The sequence below is a fragment of the Trichechus manatus genome, unplaced genomic scaffold, assembly GCF_000243295.1.
Source record: "Trichechus manatus latirostris isolate Lorelei unplaced genomic scaffold, TriManLat1.0 scaffold00123, whole genome shotgun sequence".
NCBI lineage: Eukaryota > Metazoa > Chordata > Mammalia > Sirenia > Trichechidae > Trichechus > Trichechus manatus.
Window position 1 is genome coordinate 801,206 of NW_004444059.1, and position 18,257 is coordinate 819,462.

An 18,257-nucleotide genomic window follows, 5' to 3' on the forward strand; every position below is an offset into this window, starting at 1 on the left:
GAAAGGAGGAGTGTGCTGTCACAGTATGGGGAGAGCAATTAGGGTCATATAACAATGTATGTATAAATTTTTGTATGGGAAAAAATTTTAAAAAAGGTACAACCTAATCTTGTAGACTGAGTCCTGCCTCATTAACATAACTGCCACTAATCCTGCCTCATTAACATCACAGAGGTAGGATTTACAACACTTAGGAAAATCACATCAGATGACAAAATGGTGGACAATCACACAATACTGGAAATCATGGACTAGCCAAGTTAAGAGATATTTTTAGGGGGCACAATTTCAATCCATGATACCATAAAATGGGTATAATACCTACTCTGAAGGGTTAGTAACAGCATTGGAGATTGAAGTCCTGACATAATAGGTTCTCAGTAAGTGATAGCTATTATCGTTATCCCTTTTTTAGTGTTCTAATTTCTGAGGGTAGACAATTGTTTCCTGTCCTTCTCTACCATGAACCTGTAATGTGTATGAACTTGTAATGGGTCAACAGGGTATCTAAAAAGAGGTCCTTGAATAGGAGAAGTTAAATACCAGGTATGAAAAAGGGAGGGCTGGGCCAGGAGGATCTGAGAGACCTTCATTTCAGTTAGAGGCTCGGTGGAAACTGGCTGGTGCTGAGGAAGGAACTGGACAATGGTCGCTGGAACTAGCACAAGCGCTGTGGAGGTAGGATTTACAACATGTAGGAAAATCAGGAGCAACACCATATAAAGCAACGATAGTTTTTGAGTCTCTCCTGCCTGCAGAGTCCTACACTAGGCACACAGAGGTGGGTGTGAGACATGGTGCCTGCTCTCAGGGGCTCACGTTCTCATTGTGATGGTTAAATAGTGCGATCTTCATCCAGCCTTTACCACTTCCTCTCAGTGCCTCTCCCTGCCAATTTCTTCCCCCACCTTGCCCTTTACTTAGTACTTTCTTTGTGCCAGCCTCTGTTTCCTTTATTTAACACTTACAACAACTTCTTGAGAAGGGCTGTTTCCATTTACACACGTGGAAACAGAGGACTGGGGAGGTTAAGTCACTTGCCTAAAGTCATGCGTTAGGATTCATACCCAAACAGATCTGTCTAGCCAAAGTCAGCATTGCATTTTTAATTTTTAAATAGTTATAGTGGGTGGTGTTTTTGTTTTTTAAAGTCATGCCTGTGTATGGTTGTCTTAGTCATTTAGTGCTGCTATAACAGAAATACCACAAGTGGATGGCTTTAACAAAAATAAATATATTTCTTCAGAGTAAAGTAGGCTAAAAGTCCAAATTCAGGGCATCAGCTCCAGGGGAAGGCTTTCTTTCTCTGTTGGCCTTCTCATCATTGTTTCCCCAGACTAGGAGCTTCTCACACAGGGACCCCAGGTCCAAAGAACACACTCTTCTCCCGGAACTGCTTTTTTGGTGATATGAGTCCCGCTGTCTCTCTGCTCACTTCTCTCTTATATATCTCAAGAGATTGCCTCAGGACACAATCCAATCTTCCAATCTTGTAGATTGAGTCCTGCCTCACTAACACAACTGCCACCCATCCTCCCTCATTAACATCATAGAGGTAGGATGTACAACATGTAGGAAAATCACACAATACTGAGAATCATGGCTCAGCCAAATTGATACACGCATTTTTGGGGGGACATAATTCAATCCATGATATTCCACCCTTTGGCCCCCCTAAAATCACAGCCTTGCAACATGCAAAACATATTCACCCCATCATATCATAGCAAAATTCTCAACTCCAAGTCCAAAATCCAAAAATTGTCTTCATTTGTGAAATCTACAATACAAGTTATCTGCTTCCAAAGGTACAATGGCAGAACAGGAACAAGCTAGACATTTCCATTACAAATGGGAGAAACTGGAGAGAAAGAAGGGATAACAGGCACCCAGCAAGTCAGCAGAACACATTACATTAGCCCTCAAGGCTTTGAAAATAATCCTCTGTTCTCTGAGACAATTTACACAATGGCCCTGCCATCCAGACTCTAGGTATTGGCCACAGTCTCCAGATTCTGAGTGAAGGCCCCTCAGCCCTGGGCTTCAGCTCTGTCTTCCAGGCCCACTAGGACAGCAACTCTGCTCCCTTAGCTTCAGGTGCACCCTTCTCCCAGTCCATCTAAGTGGCAACTCCACCCTTAGAAACACCAGAGGCCGTGGCTCCACACTTTGAAACCCCTGAGGTCATGGCTATATCTTTCAAGACTGAGGCAGCTTGACTTCTTATGTCTGTTGTCTCTTCAAATTCTGTTTCCTGGTTCCTTGGCCTCTTGGCTCCTCGAGCCTCATGCCCGCATCTGCCCTGCTGGGGCAAGTGTTCCAAAGCTCTTTAGCTCCACCAGTAAGTGCCGAGAGGCATGCCACCCCACAAGGAAGCCTCCTGTGCACAGGCACTCAGTTCTCTCGCTCTGTGGGTTGGCTCCAGCACTGTCTTGTGCTGACCTCCTGGTTCTGCTGCTGCTGCTGGTTCTCTGCCACTTCCGGTTCTCTGTTGCTGCTGGTTCTCTGTTGCGGCCACTTCTCTGCTGCTGGTGGTCCTCTGTCGCTGCCACTCTTCTATCCATTCACAGTTTCAAAATAGCTTCCACATTTTAGATATCTGTTAGAGCAGCACCCCGCTCTCGGTACCAAATTCTGTCTTAGTCATTTAGTGCTGCTATAACAGAAATACCACAAGTGGATGGCTTTAACAAAAAGAAATATATTTCTTCACAGTAAAGTAGGCTAAAAGTCCAAATTCAGGGCATCAGCTCCAGAAGAAGGCTTTCTCTCTCTGTCGGCCTTCTCACCAACTTCCCCCAGACTAGGAGCTCCTCTGTGTAGGGACCCCAGTTCCAAAGGATGAACTCTGCTTTCAGCACTGCTTTCTTGGTGGTATGAGGTCTCCCTATCTCTCTGCTCACTTTTCTCTTTTATGTCTCAAGAGATTGCCTCAGGACACAATCCAATCTTGTAGACTGAATCCTGCCTTACTAACACAACTGCCGCCCATCCTCCCTCATTAACATCATAGAGGCAGGATTTACAACATATTGGAAAATCACACAATACCAAGAATCATGGCCCAGCCAAACTGATACACACATTTTTGGGGGGCACAAAATTCAGTCCATGACATTGGTTAAAAAAAAAATCAAACAGTTCAAAAGGGTATATAAAATGAAGTCTCCTTCTCAATTCAACTCTTAGTTCTCTACTTCCTACCCAGAAGCTATCACTGTTACCAGTTCTTTGTGTTTGTTTTCAGGTTCTTTATATAAAAGTATGTGCATGCACATGGAAGTAGGCTATACTCACCATTCCACATCTTGCTTTTATCTACTAAAGAACATTTCTTTAAGCTTGTTTCCATTTCAGCATTTTTTCTCTGTTTTTCTGAGTTACAGCGTACTGTATGGGTGTACTATGACATAATGAACCAGCCCTCTACTGATGGACATTTAGGTTCAGTCTTTTGCTTCTACAGGCAGTGCTGTAGTAATCACTCTTGGGCAAGTGTCTCTGGGCCCATATCCTGCTCTACTCACAGAGTAAATTCCTGGAAGTGAATTTATGGTGTTAAAGGGTCTGTGCATTTAATGTATTGCTGTTTTTGTTAGCTGCCATCGAGTGGGCTCCAACTCATGATGACTCTTTGTACAACATAGCAAAACGTTGTCCAGTCCTGCAACATCTTCATGATTGTTGGTATGTTTGAGTCCATTGTTGCACCCATTGTATAGTGCCTTCCAATCTAGGGGCTATATGTCAGCACTATATCAAATAATATTCTGTAATATGTTGGTAAAAACCAGTTGCAGTTGAGTCAGTTTCGACTAATGGAGACTCCATGTGTGTCGGAGTAGAACAATGCTCCGTAGGGTTTTCAAAGGCTGACTTTTTGGAACTAGACTGCCAGCCCATTCTTCTGAGGTGCCTCTGGGTTTACTCAAACCTCTAGCCTTTCTGTTAGCAGCTGAGTGCTTTAACCTTTGGACCATCCAAGGATTCCCAATATGTTGGTAGATATTACCAAATTGCCCTGAATTAAAAAAAAAAAAAAAAAAAAAGGGCCTGTGGTCTTTACCAGTGTTAATCTACCTTTAAAGTTTTTTTTTTAAACCCACCTGCTGAGACTGTCTTGTGCAGCCATATATAAATCAGCCGTGTAAACCCCATCTATCTATCAGACGACATAGGTCTTTCCTATCAGCAGCACCATCAAGCTCCTGTATCCGACCAGGCACTAGTATCTTTGTGACACTCAGAGCTGCAGTGGAGACAAAGACCAGAGAGGGGGTACTTGGCACCCCTGGCTTGGGTTATACAAGACTGTCTGCTGGCGGGGTTCAAGAAGGGCCTTATTGTACCAGGCCTCAGGCCCTGCCGAAGGCGCTTGATGCTTTTGTGAGCTTTTTGTCTCTTTCATGTTTTGATGAATTGGTCTCTGGCAAGAGAATCAGCCAATGTCCTCCCTCACCCCTGGCTTTCTAGAAACTGCATCTATATTTAGCCTGGCTGCACCACCCCTACCCCGTTCCTGAGCTGGGGTATAATTGCCAACCGTCCAGAGGATTACAGGGTCCAGGCTGAGGAAGAGCAGCTGAGGCAATGGGCTCCCATGGAAACTGGAGGCTCCTGTTTCTCAAAGCCAAACCAGCTCACAGGCAATTAGCGCTGGGAGGAAGGCAGGGCAGGGTGTGGCTTTCAGGACAAAGTACAAAGCCAGGGCTGGGCAGTTTGGCTGCCCTGACTCCTCGTGGACAGAAACTAGATGACAGCTACATGTGTGGAAGTGCTCTCAGAGGGTGGAAGAAGTGGAAGAACAGGGCCTCTGAGCCAACAGGACCCATGGTCCAGCTAACAACTGTGCTGGGCCAGACACACCTGAAAGGCCAGCTCGGGGACTGGGTTCCAGGAAGACCTGGGTCTGGTTGTTGGAACCAGTGCGAGAGCTTTCTACCACCTGAACCCTGACCTGACACCCCAGGTGTTCTTGGGATATTTAAACTCCATCTTCCCAGCTGCAGTTCCAACCCCTTCCTCTGATTCTGTATTCAGAAGAGCCGGGAAACAGTTGGCTACCATATTTTCTTATAATAATAAATTTTTAAAGCTCTATAAGTTTGTAGGCTGCTTTTTTCATTGCTCAAATAAGGTAGAGGTGGGTGGGCTCCAAGACACAGTGTGGCAAAGGCATGAAGAGCACAGGCTGGGTTCTGTCCCCAAATCTGCTCCTTCCTTTGGGTGCTATCTTAGGCAAGTTCCCAAGCCCTGCTATGCCTGGCTCATAGAAAAGGCTCAGGACTTTAAAACGTTTCTTTCTTCTTCTCCTTCTTCCCCTTCTCCCTCTTCTCCTTCCCCTTCTCCCTCTCCTCCTCTTTCTTCTTCTCTCCTTTCTTCAATACTCTTGGACTTCATATTACAACTGTAAAGCTGAAAACAAGGACACCTTTTTGTTTGTTGATTTGTTTCAGTATGTTCTTTTAACCCAGCTCTGCCTTTTTGTTTTTAATTGTTGTAAAAGTATAGATAACATATTTGCCAATTCAACATTTTTCATGTATACAATCCCGTGAGATCAGTCACATCAATCATGTTGTTCAACCATCACCAATATGCTTTGCTAAATTTTCCATCCCCACAAACAAAAACTCAGTGCTCCCTAAACAATAAATCCCCCCATTCTCCCTCCCTTCCACCTGCCTTTGGTAACCACTGTGAGACTCTGATCTCTACATATTTGCCTATTCTAGGTACTTCATATTATTGAAATCATATAATATTTGTCCTTTTGTGATTAACTTATTTTACACAGCATAATATTTTCAAGGTTCGTCAATGTTGTAGCATGTATCACCACTTCATTTCTCTATGGCAGAGTAACATTCCGTTGTGTGTATGTACCATATTTTGTTTATCCATTCATCTGTTGATGGGTATTTGGGTTGCGTCTACCTTTTGTCAGGCTTCTTTTTTATTCCTATCCCCCAGCCTCATTGGATTCTGTTCCTGTTGTCAGGCAAAGTTGGGTCGAGTGGCTATCTCCAACTGTCCTGTATGTGAGAAAGAAAAGAAAGATGTGTCACTCCAAAATCTCTTTCCTAGCAACACTGAAGTTGGGAGAACCATCATAAGGAGGGACAGGGAGACTCTGGAGGGCTCTGGGCCATCTCCCTTCTACTGCCTAATGCATGACGTTACCTCGAGAAGCTCTCAGCTCCCAGCACAGGGGTGGTGAGAGGCTTTGACTCATATCTCTGGAGGTGCCATCTGGGCTCAGCTAATGATGTGAGCTCTTCTAGGTGCCCATGGCCCTGAGGTTTAACAGGAAGCACTCAAAGCCAGACAAGACTGTGGGTGGGAGGAGAAAGTAGCCCCATGCCTGATGGTTTTAAAAAAAAAACAGAAATGAGAGTTTTCTCTGTATTAGAAACTCCTGGCCCTCCAGTAGGTGTAGAGAATTATGGCATTCTGGGGCCGGAGCATCTGCGGTAACAGGTAAAGCCTCAAGAACCACAAAGTGGAAAGGAGGGGTTGGAAGCCAATCTCATGTCCTGGAATATATAGCTATGCCCTGTGGTTATGACAGTATCTCATTTCTGAGTAGCCCTTACATTTCCCAAAGTACTTCCATATTCTCCTATCTCTCCAGAAAACCACCACAGGGGTATACAGGCTGAAGGGAGAAAGGCTTCTTGTTTCCATAAAGGTGGGCAAAAGCCTGGCAATACCATCTCTCATGGGGTAGTTACTGCAGAGGCAGGACTAGACCTTAGGCAGGGTAGACACATGGCTGAATTGCCTGTAGTAGCCTGGTATTACTCCAACTTCTCTTACAACCCCTGGGTCTTCTGGTGGCCCCTTGGGTGATGAAGGTCATAGCTGGAGGGTTCCAGAGTTCAAGATCCAAAACCAACAGCAGCTACTTTCTGGACCATTGGGTCACCCTTCCCCTTGAGCTGTGCTCTAGGGTCAGCCGCTGGGGGCCGTTGGCCTATGGGCTCACCTTCATGCAGCACCTGACTTTCTGGAGATGAAGTCAGAGTATGTTCAATCCAGGAAGTTAGAAACTGACTCTCAGACTCCTGGACATGGGAGCCTTAACTTCCTGCTCAATAGCATTGCTAAGTTTCTAAACCTCAGTAGTCATAGCTATAAAATGAGGGGGTTACACTAGTGGTCTCTTGAGTCCCTGTGGCTACCTGTAACTGCCAGTAGAGTCATTCTCTGCTATATTCTCCCCTCCCCCCAGACCCAGGTGGTTTGATTCCCATCTGTCCTTTTGCTGGAATAAGTATGTGGACTAATGAGCATGTCTGCCCTAAACTCCATGTGTGTTCTAGTGACTGTGAGCAGTGAGTCATTTTTTCCCAAGAATCATAACCAGTCTCTGACATCTGGAAACGATGATGTCACTAGCATATCCCTGGAGGAGAGAAAAGGTTGGGTTGGGGCTTTGCGTCTAAGGCTTGGCCATCTCCACACTCAGCAGCTCCTCAGAAGGTGCTGCTGCTCATGCAGAAGGTGATTCTGCTGCCATCTTCCAAAGCTAAATCCCATCACCTGCCCTACTGCAGAAAGTGAGGCCTACCCCTGCTGAAGGAGTCCCTGGGTGGTACACTGGTTAATACTCTCTCCTCCTAAGTGACAGCTTGGCAGTTTGAGTCCACTCAGAGGCACCTCAGAAGAAAGTCACAGAGATCTACTTCTAAAATATCAGCCATTGAAAACCCTATGGAGCACAGTTCTGCTCCACGGCAACTGGTTTACCTCTGCTGGGCCAGGAGGAGTAACAAGTAACATTTAGGACAAGAATGATGAGAAGCCTCTAGAGGAGGTGTTTTATGGAGGTGTTTTATGCAGCCTCCCCTTACCCCCTAAGATTCCCATGTGGTATGGCTCGTGGTGGACAAGAAATCCTCAATTAGGAACTAGCCCAGAGCTCTGAGAGGCTAGGCAACAGCAAGATGGGAGAGGTGAAGCTCACTGGACTGAGCCGTGGATGTGAGTCTTCTGGGAGTCTCAGACCCTTTTGAAAGTCATCTTCTCCCAGGAAATGAGCCCTTGAGCTTGCACATGCATGCAAGGACACGCACACATACACGCACGCACACACACCACACGCGCACATAATCTAACATAGGAAATGAGGGGTGCTGGCTTCCTAGCTAAGACCCCTTTGGCGTCTTTCTGTTCTTCCAGAGCCCCTGCTGTATCTGCCTTTCACAAAGGTCAGACCTCAGGGCTCCTGCCCGCTCATCTGGCTCCTTCCCTTTCTGGGCAGGTTGTCCAGATGTCTAGAGCTTCAGTTTGGGTCTTTTCTCCCTTCTCTATGTGTCTGTGTGTGTGTCTATCCCTGGATCAAGGATGTTCCAATCACAGAGCTCTGCACTCCACAGCACTTAAAGCTGAGACTGGAGTCCTTGACTCTCATAATGGCTAATTAAAAGTAGTGGAGGTTACTCTGGAGATTGCAGTATTTAAAATTATTTTACCACGAGAATGCACTCGTATATTTCCTGTGTAATTAAAACAAGAGGAAAGTCAAGTACTGTAAAAATCATTATAACCAGAGGCGGGCAGGAGGGAGAGGAGAAGGGGAGTCATTGCTTAGGGATACTGAGATTCTCTTAATGGTGTTGGAAAACTCTGGGAACAAATAAGGGTGATAGTTGATCAATATGATAAACATAATTAATGTCACTGAATTGTACATGTGAAGAATGTTGAAATGGCAAATGTTGTGTTACATGTGTATTTACCACAGTAATTAAAAAAAAAGTGAATATAAGCAATGTTGGGAGCAGAGTAGGCAGTGAAAGGAAGGAGGAAGGGGAGTCAGCACCCATAGCCTAGAGGGTGGGCGGGGGAAGGTGGGGTCACTGCGAGTGGCCCAGGGCTGGGATTGGCCCCAAGTCCTCTGTGAGAGAAATGAACATCTGGGGGCTCTTCGGGCAGGTCCCCATGGTCACAGCCACACCAGGCTATTTCTCCCTCAGCCAAGGCTGAGGACCAGGGAGGCTGGTGACCAGAGAAAGGACACATGCTCTCTCGGCAGGCGAAGCATGAAGCGGAAGGCGCTGTTCACCTGTCCCTTCAATGGAGACTGCCGCATCACCAAGGACAACCGGCGCCACTGCCAGGCCTGCCGACTCAAGCGCTGTGTGGACATTGGCATGATGAAGGAATGTGAGTGTCCGGGGGCTGTGGGGTGCAGGTGGGGCTGGACTGGGGTCCAGGGAAGGCTCTGGCTACCATTCATGAAGGCTTGGCCAGAGAGGTCAGCCTGCCCTTCCTCTTTAGCTCCCAGCTTCTGGATTGAAGATGGGGTGTGAGTGGGCCAGTTAGCTGGGGGCAGGAAGCCAGAACTCCAGGGCCAGACGCACCAAGGGGTCTTCCAAGCCTCTCTAAAACACCAGTTGCTGTAGAGTTGATTCTAACTGATGGCGACCCCACGTGTGTCAGAGTAGAAGTGCTCCATACTGTTGTTTTTGTTGTTAGCTGCTGCCGAGTCAGGCCCCGACTGCGGCAACGCCATACGTGCAGAGTAGAACTGCTCCATTGGGTTTTCTTGGCTGTAATCTTAATGGAAGCAGCTCACCAGGCCTTTCTTCCTCAGAGCTGCTGGATGGGTTCAAACCACCAACCTTCACCAACCTTTAGGTTAGCAACTGATTGCAAACTACTTGCACCACCCAGCCTCCTTTGAACTGCTCCATAGTGTTTTCACTGACTGATATTTTGGAAGTAGATCATGAGGCCTTTCTTCCAGGACACCTCTGTGTGAACTGGAACCTCCAACTTTTTGGTTAGCAGCCGAGCATGTTAACCATTTGCACCACCCAGGGACTCCGGAGCCTCTCTAGGATCTGTTTATCTGTCTCAGAGGCTGGAAGGGCCCCTCCAAAGTCATGCCTGCAGGGAAGGCAAGACAGGGCACCACCTTCATGAGCTCCCCACAGCCCCCCAAGACCAAGGGTCCCTACAGGACCTCATAACTATTCTCACACCTCCCTGTTCCCTACACCTGGGGGGAAAGGGTGCACCCCAGGTTTCTCTGGGCCTAGGCTTTAGGGAGGGGACTGCTATGAGTAGGGAGGGACAGGGTGATGGAGGAGAATAAATATTCAGAGTCTAGCGGGCATCCACTGTTCTGTCCCTACCCCAGCCTTCCAGCCATGCTGGCCCTGCAGACAGATCTGAAGGCTGGTGCCTGGGGAGACTAGGTGAGAAGATTCTGCAGGGGAAGCACTGGTGGTCTAGAATGGCCCTCAGAATGCAGATGGAGAAAGAAAAGTGATCCTATAGGACTCCCTGTCCAGTTTTGGGCTTGGAGGAGAGGACCAATGGGGCAGATTTACAGGAATGTTCTGACCCGCAGTTAAAAATAACCCCTGGACTTTGCATCTCCCTTGCCCTAGTATCAGTTACTTGGTAACTGGAATGGCAGTTGAATTCAGCAGATGCTAGCCAAGCGCTTCCTGGGCTGGGAGTGAGGACACTGGACCAGTCTGGCTTGGATGCCCTCTGCACCGGCAGCCCCTGCTCTCCTTGCTCATGTCTGTCTGCAATCTACACCCCAGCCCGCTCCCCAAGCCCAAGGACAGAGCCTATGCCCCGCCAAGCTGCAGCCCTGAGGGGTCTCAGGAGGGGGTGCTCAGATGCAGGCACCTGGCTATATGACTGCTTTTTGGGGGGGTGGAGGGAGGGTAGGTACAGGGATGCGAAATTTTTTCCTTCGTGGGAAAAAAAAATTCTCTGGTGTTGGGAAAAAGAGACAGAGTTGAGGTCTACATCCAGAGCTCAACTTCAATGCCCAGAGTCTCCCCCTTAGCCTTGTCTGAGGCTGCCCCTTGTGGGTCACAGACCCTCACTCTTGATTCTGGCTCCCCAGCCAAAACAGACGGTCCTGGAAGGAGTTTCCAGGCCGTCTTTCCTCCTCACCCCCACAGGAGCAAGCAGGCCCGGGCACGCCAATTGTCTAGCCCAGGCCTCGGCCACACCCCACCTCCTGTGTTTACCCTGGAGGAAGTAGAGGCTGAGGCCTGGGAACTTATGGGGCTTCTCACACGTTCAGTTAGTGGGGCTTACTCTGTGGAAGGCTCGAGGGTGGACACAAACAAGGTGCAGGTCAGCACAGCCCTGCTGTCAGGAGCTGAGGGCCCCTACCAGGCAGGGAGCCAATAAGAAGAGCACAGAGTTACACTCTTGGAAGTTTGTCAGGCTCCACCATAGCAATTCTAATCAGGCCCGAGCTCATGGATGTCCCTTCTCCTATGTCCCAGTCTATCCGAGTTAGAAAAACAGGAGGAAGATGTTTACTAACTTAGAATAGGAAGAGCTGAGGCCCAGAAAAGTAAAAATATCAGGATTGAGATCAGAAAGCCAGCTGGTGGCCAAGCTGGGACTAGAATCCAGCTCATGTTCCCTCCTAGATCCCTTTTGGTCTTCCAGAAAGTACTGCAACCACAGTGAAGAGCAATGCCAGCACTTGGGTGCATCAGGGTGCCCCTGCCCAAGAACACCACGTGATGGCGGGCTGGCAATCCAGAAGTGGATGCTACCCCCAGTCCCAAATCAGCTTTGTGCCTCACTCACCCCAACCACAGCCTCAGCGCTCGCCTTTTAATTTTCCTGCCCACATGGAGTCCCATGGCCCCTGCCCTGGCTACACACCCAGTGGAGGCCTCTGCCCATGCTAGTCATGATGCCAGGGCGGGGGCCTGAAATAACTGAGTTATGGATAGGGTAGTGGAGCTGGGCTGTCAAGGGCTGGGCCCCAGAGTTCCAATTCAAATAGAAATGCTGAGCCAGCACCAGGCAAGGTCTTCCAAGAAGAGATGTAGCGCCATCTTAGATTAGCTCAGCAACGACCACCAAGTGACAGTTTGGGAGGCCTTGTGTGTCTTGGCCTGGAGTTCCCCTGTTCAGAACCCTAGGAGAACTACTTATTTGTCAGCTGAGCTTGCTCTTGTCTCCAAGGCCTGGCCTCCCTGAGACAACTGAGTTTCAACATTTCTAACACCAGAGGAAAGGCCCAGGACTCCCTATGGAGGGAGCTGAAAACTCAGGCTCCCACCAGGCCAAGGCGTGGAGGTGGGGCCTTTATAGAGGAAACATAGGAAGGGAAAGAGAGTAGAGATGGAAAGTATTTATTGACCACCAACGGTGTACAAGAGCCCTGCTGGTGCAGTGGTTAAAGTGCTCAACTACTAACCAAAAGGTCAGTGGTTTGAACCCGCCAGCTGCTCTGTGGGAGAAAGATGTGGCAGTCTGCTTCTGTAAAAATTTAGAGCCTTGGAAACCCTATGGGGCAGTTCTACTCTGTCCTATAGACTGGCTATGAGTTTGAATCAACTCAACGGCACTGGGTTACCGTGCACCAGATACTGTGCCAGGCGCATGCATTTTCTTGTTTAAATTTCACAAGTTCCAAATACGTAAATTCTTACTCTTATTTTTCTTTTTTTAGTAGATGAGGAAACTAATGGTTACAGGGATTAAAATATCATACCTCTTCTCAGGCAGACATGGCTGTGGCAGCATGCTTGTCCATTTTCCCAGTTTTGCCTATTCTGTAATTTGTTCGTACTTGGGCAGATGTGGCTTTGGCAGCATGATTGTCTGTTTTTCCATTCTTGCTTATTCTGTAATATTTCCTTGGACTCTGGCAGACATGGCTCTGACTTTTTGCCTCTTTGAATATGTGCCGAATAAGAGTCTCTTTTTGCTTCACTAAAAAAATAAAATATCCTACCTCTAAGCTAATAAAAGGGGGCAGTCGTGGTTCAGTGGTAGAATTCTCACCTTCCATAAGGACCCTGGGTTCAATTCCTGACCAATGCACCTCACACACAGCCACCACCCACCTGTCAATGGAGGCTTGTGTGTTGCTATGATGCAGAAGAGGTTTCAGGGTAGCTTCCAGACTAAGATGGACTAAGAAGAAAGGGCTGGCAATCTACTTCTGAAAATCAGCTAATGAAAACCCTATGGATCACAGTGGTCTAATCCTACTGTGCATGGGATCTCCATGAGCTAAGGGCTAACTCAAAGCCAGCTAACAACAACAACAATCTAATAAGATGATGGTATCAGCATTCTCTCCTAGGTCTTTCTGCTTCTAAGGGCAGCACTGACTGCTCCCAAAGGTCAGTCTGTGGGCTCCACCCAGGGCAGCCCCAAAAGCACCACCAGTGGTCAGATCCACCTCCATTGTTCATTTCCAGAGACACTTCCTAAATTGGTTCTCAAGTCTGGTTAGTCTTAAAGATGTTGATGACTCTGCTTCCAGCAGTAAAGAGGGGCACTACTAATCCATGGCGTGAGGTGGTGATAAATATGTGCAAAATATCACCGCCAGTAGATCAGGTATTGGTGAAAGGTAAGGCTCGGGGTAAACACATGTGTGATATCTTTCTACAGCTTTGTCAGAATGAGAAGTATAAGGAAGCTGGTTGGCTGGTCCTATTTTTGCTAGACAAACTGGTGAAAGAAAGAGATGCACTCAGGGCTTCAGAGTCAAAGCTCAAGTACTGTATAAATGACCTCAAGCCTTCCACTTGTGTTTTGAAAGAAAGCTTTATTTCTTCTTTTTTTTTTTTTTTTAATTGTACTTCAGGTGAAGGTTTACAGAACAAATAGTTTCTCATGAAACAGCAGTACACATATTGTTTTATGACATTGGTTAACAACCCCACAACATGTCAACCCTCTCCCTTCCTGACCTTTTTTTTTTGTGTGTGTGGTGAAAATATACATAGCCAAAGATACACCATTTTGAAAATTTCTACATGCACAGTTCAGTGACATCGACTACGCTCTTCCAATTGTGCTGCTATTCTCACTTTAGATGAAGGTTTACAGAACAAAATAGCTTCTCATTGAACAGTACACTTGTTGCTCTATGACAATGGTTAACAACCTCACAACACATCAACACTATCCTTACTCAACCTGGGGTTCCCTATCACCAGCTTTCCTGTCCCCTTCTGCCTTCTAGCCCTTGTCCCTGGACTGCTGTGCCTCATTAGTCCCATTTGGTTTTATGGGGCTGTCCACTCCCTGCCTGAATGGTGAATCTCGGAAGTGACTTCACCACTGAGCTAAAAGGTTGTCTGGGGGCCATACTCTCGGGGTTTCTCCAGTCTCCTTTAGGCCAGTAAATCTGGTCTTTTTTTTTTTTTTTTTTTGTGAGTTAGAATTTTGTTCTATATCCTTCTCCAGCTCTGTCCAGAACCCTCTGAAGCCTTAGTTCTTGTAGTAACACAGCTGAAATTGCTGAAAATCAAACCCAGAGTCTTATTGTAAGAGTGGCTGAATTACAATGCCAGCTCAATTGCCAACCTCAAGAGGTGTCTGAAGTTAAGGTAAGGGCATTAATTGGGAAGAAATGGGATCCTGAAACTTGAGATGGGGACATATGGGCAGATAATCAGGAAGCTGGGGACACTGAGCCCCTAAATTCTGTTGAATCACTCCTGACAGCAGAACCACTCCCATCTGAAGAGATTACTTCATGTTTGTCTGCTAAACCACCCTCCCCAGAAAAACCTTTAGCCCCTCCACTCCCATCTACTGAGATTAGCCCTAACCCAGCTGCCTCTAAAGAGCCTTTGCCTGACTCATTGCCTGGGGCATCACCTAAGACAGATGCTTTACAAGACAATACTGAATGTTCTGGCTTCTAGACCTATAACTAGACTTAAGTCCCGGCAAGCCTCAAAAGGTGAAGTACAAAGTGTGACCCAGGAGGAGGTATGCTACAGTCCAAAGGAACTGCTTGACTTTTCTAATATGTACAAACAGAAACCTGGGGAATATGTGTGGGAATGGCTATTAAGGGTGTGAGATAATGGAGCAAGGAACATAAAGATGGATCAGTCTGAGTTTATTGATATGGGTCCACTAAGCACAGATTCTTCACTCAGTGTTTCAGCTTGAGAAGTTAGGAAAGGATCTAATAGTTTATTTGGTTGGGTTACTGAAGCATGGATTATGAGGTGGCCTACACTATATCAAGTTGAAGTACCAGATCTGCCTTGGTATACTGTAGAAGAAGGTATTCAAAGGCATAGGAAAATTGGCATGCTAGAACGGATTTATCAGCTTAGACCCACACATAAAGTACCCAGAGGACACATCTTTTACCACAACTGTGAGGAACAAATTTGTGAAGAGAGCTCCAGCATCCTTGAAGACTGCTGTGATTGCTATTTTATGAAAGTCAGATTTGACAGTGGGAACTACCCTCACTGAATTAAGACACCTAACTACAATGAGGCTGATTGGACCCCTTGGTAGTAGTGGTGACTCCAATTACAGCTGCTGTTCCAGATATAGTTTCATTGCTTAAGCAAATTAATACATCTTGTACCTGGTATGTAGCTATTGATCTGGCTAATGCCTTTTTCTCCATACCTGTTTCAAAGGACCATCAGAAGCAGTCTGCCTTCAGCTGGCAAGGCCAGCAATATACCTTCACTTGCCTACCTCAGCACTACATCAGCCCTATGTCATCATTTAGTCCACAGGGACCTTGATGGCCTTTCCCTTCCACAGGATGTCACATTGGTCCATTACATTGATGATATTATGCTGACTGGACCAAGTAAGGAAGAAGTGTCAATGACTCTGGACTTATTGGTAAAACATTTGTGTGCTAGAGGACGGGAAATTAATCCCACAAAAATTCAGGCACCTTCCATGTCAGTGAAATTTCTAGAGGTCCAGTAGTGTCAAGATATTCCTTCCAAAGTGAAGGATAAGTTATTGCATCTGGCTGCTCCCACAACTAAAAAGGAGGCACAACGTCTAGTGGGCCTCTTTGGTTTTGGAGGAAACATATTCCTTATTTGGGTGTAGTACTCGGGCCTATCTATCAAGTGACTTGAAAAGCTGCTAGTTTTGAGTGGGGCCCAGAACAAGAGCAGGCTCTGCAACAGGTTCAGCTGTTGTGCAAGCCACCATGGCACTAGGGCCATATGATCCAGCTGATCTAATGATGCTTGAAGTGTCAGTGACAGATAGAGATGCTGTTTGGAGTCTTTGGCAGGCCCCTATTGGTGAATCACAGCGCAGACCCTTAGGATTTTGGAGCAAAGCTCTGCCATCCTCTGCAGATAACTACTCTCCTTTTGAGAAACTACTTTTGGCTTGTTACTGAGCCTTAGTAGAGGCTGAATGCTTAACCATGGGACACCAAGTCACTATGCAGCCTGAACTGCCCATCATGAACTGGATGTTGACTGACCCACAGAATCATAAAGTTGGATGTGCACAGCAGCACTCCATCATTAAATGGAAGTGGTATATAGGAGATCAGGCCCAAGCAGGACCTGAAGGCACAAGTAAGTTGCATAAGGAACTGGCCCAAATGCCCAAGGTCTCCACTCCTGTCACATTACCTTCCATCTCAGTCTACACCTATGGCCTCATGGGGAGTTCCTTATGATCAGTTGACTGAAGAAGAGAAAACTCATGCCTGATTTACAGATGGTTCTGCACAATATGCAGGCACCACTCGAAAGTGGACAGTGGCAGCACTACAGCCCCTTTCTGGGACCTCCCTGAAGGACAGTGGTGAAGGGAAATCATCTCAATGGGAAGAACTTCAAGCAGTGCACCTGGTTGTTCACTTTGCCTGGAAGGGGAAATGGCCAGATTTCAATTGTATACTGATTCACGGGCTGTGGCCAATGGTTTGGCTGGGTGGTCAGGAACATGGAAGGAACATGATTGGAAAATTGGAGACAAGGATTTATGGGGAAGAGGTATGTGGATAGACCTCACTGAATGGGCCAAAGAAGTGAAGATATTCATGTATCATGTGAATGCTCAAACGACGACCTTAGCAGAGGATGATTTTAACGATCAAGTGGGACAGGATGACGTGTTCTGTGGAAACCAGTCATGCTTTCTCCCGAGCTACTCCTGTCATTGCTCAATGGGCTCATGAACAAAGTGGCCATGGTGCAGGGATAGAGGTTATGCATGGGCCCAGAAACATGGACTTCCACTCACCAAGGCTGACTTTGCTGCAGCCACTGCTGAGTGCCCAGTCTACCAGCAACAGAGACCAACTCTGAGTCCCCGATACGGCACCATCCCTCAAGGTAATCAGCCAGCAAACTGGTGGCAAGTTGATTACATTGGACCACTTCCATCTTTGGAAGGGCAGTGTTTTGTCCTTACTGGAATAGTCACTTTTCCTCAATATGGATTTGCCTTCTGTGCATGCAATGCTTCTGCCAAAACTACTGTCTGTGGACTTACAGAATGCCTTATCCACCATCATGGTATCCCACACAGCATTGCCTTGGATCAAGAGACTCACTTTACGGCAAATGAAGTACAGCAGTGGGCCCATGCTCATGGAATTCACTGGTCTTACCATGTTCCCCATCATTGTGAAGCAGCTGGATTAATAGAATGATGGAATGGCCTTCTAAAGATGTAATTATGGCACCAGCTAGGTGGCAATACCTTGAAGGGTTGAGGCAGTGTTCTCCAGAAGGCTGTATATGCTCTAAACCAGCATCCAATATATAGTGCTGTTTCTCCCATAGCCAGGATTCATGGGTCCAGTAATCGATGGGTGGAAATGGGAGTTACACCACTCACTATTACCCCTAGTGACCGCTTGCAAGATTTTTGCTTTCTGTCCCCACTCTGCAGGTCTAGAGGTTTTAGTTCCAAAGGGAGGAATTCTCCCACCTGAAGACACAGCATTGATTCCATTGAACTGGAAGCTAAGAATGCCATCTGGCCACTTTGGGCTTCTTATGCCTCTCGATCAACAAACAAAGAAAGGAGTTACCATACTGGCTGATGTGACTGATCCTGATTACCAAGAGGAAATCAGATTGATATTCCATAATAGAGACAAAGAAGAGTATGTCTGGAATGCAGGAGATCCCTTAGGGTGTTTCTTAGTAGTGCCATGCCCTGTGATTAAAGTCAGTGGAAAACTACAGCAACCTAATTCCAACATGACTGCTAATGACCCAGACCCTTCAAGAATGAAAGTTTGGGTCACCCCAACAGGCAAAGAACCATGACTAGCTGAGGTGCTAGCTGAGGGCAAAGGGAATATGGAATGGGTAGTGGAGGAAGGTAATTCTAAATACCAGTTATGGCCACGTGACCAGTTGCAGAAACGAGGATTGTAATTGTTATCAGTATTTCTGCTTTGTATGTGTGCATCAAATATTTTTGTTTTCTTCCCTTATAAAATATAAGATGCAAACAGGGCTAGTGCATTTTCGGTTGTACAC

The 18,257-nt window shown here is 46.7% G+C and overlaps 1 protein-coding gene across 1 annotated transcript in view; it reads left to right on the top strand.

The window, feature by feature from the left end:
• VDR (vitamin D receptor) overlaps nucleotides 1–18,257 on the top strand; it is a 49,227-nt gene that overhangs the window by 8,999 nt on the left and 21,971 nt on the right. Inside the window, exon 3 of the mRNA XM_004384543.1 lies at nucleotides 9,041–9,171. Within this exon, the coding sequence (XP_004384600.1) occupies nucleotides 9,041–9,171 (131 nt within the window). The remainder of the gene's footprint in view (nucleotides 1–9,040; nucleotides 9,172–18,257) is intronic.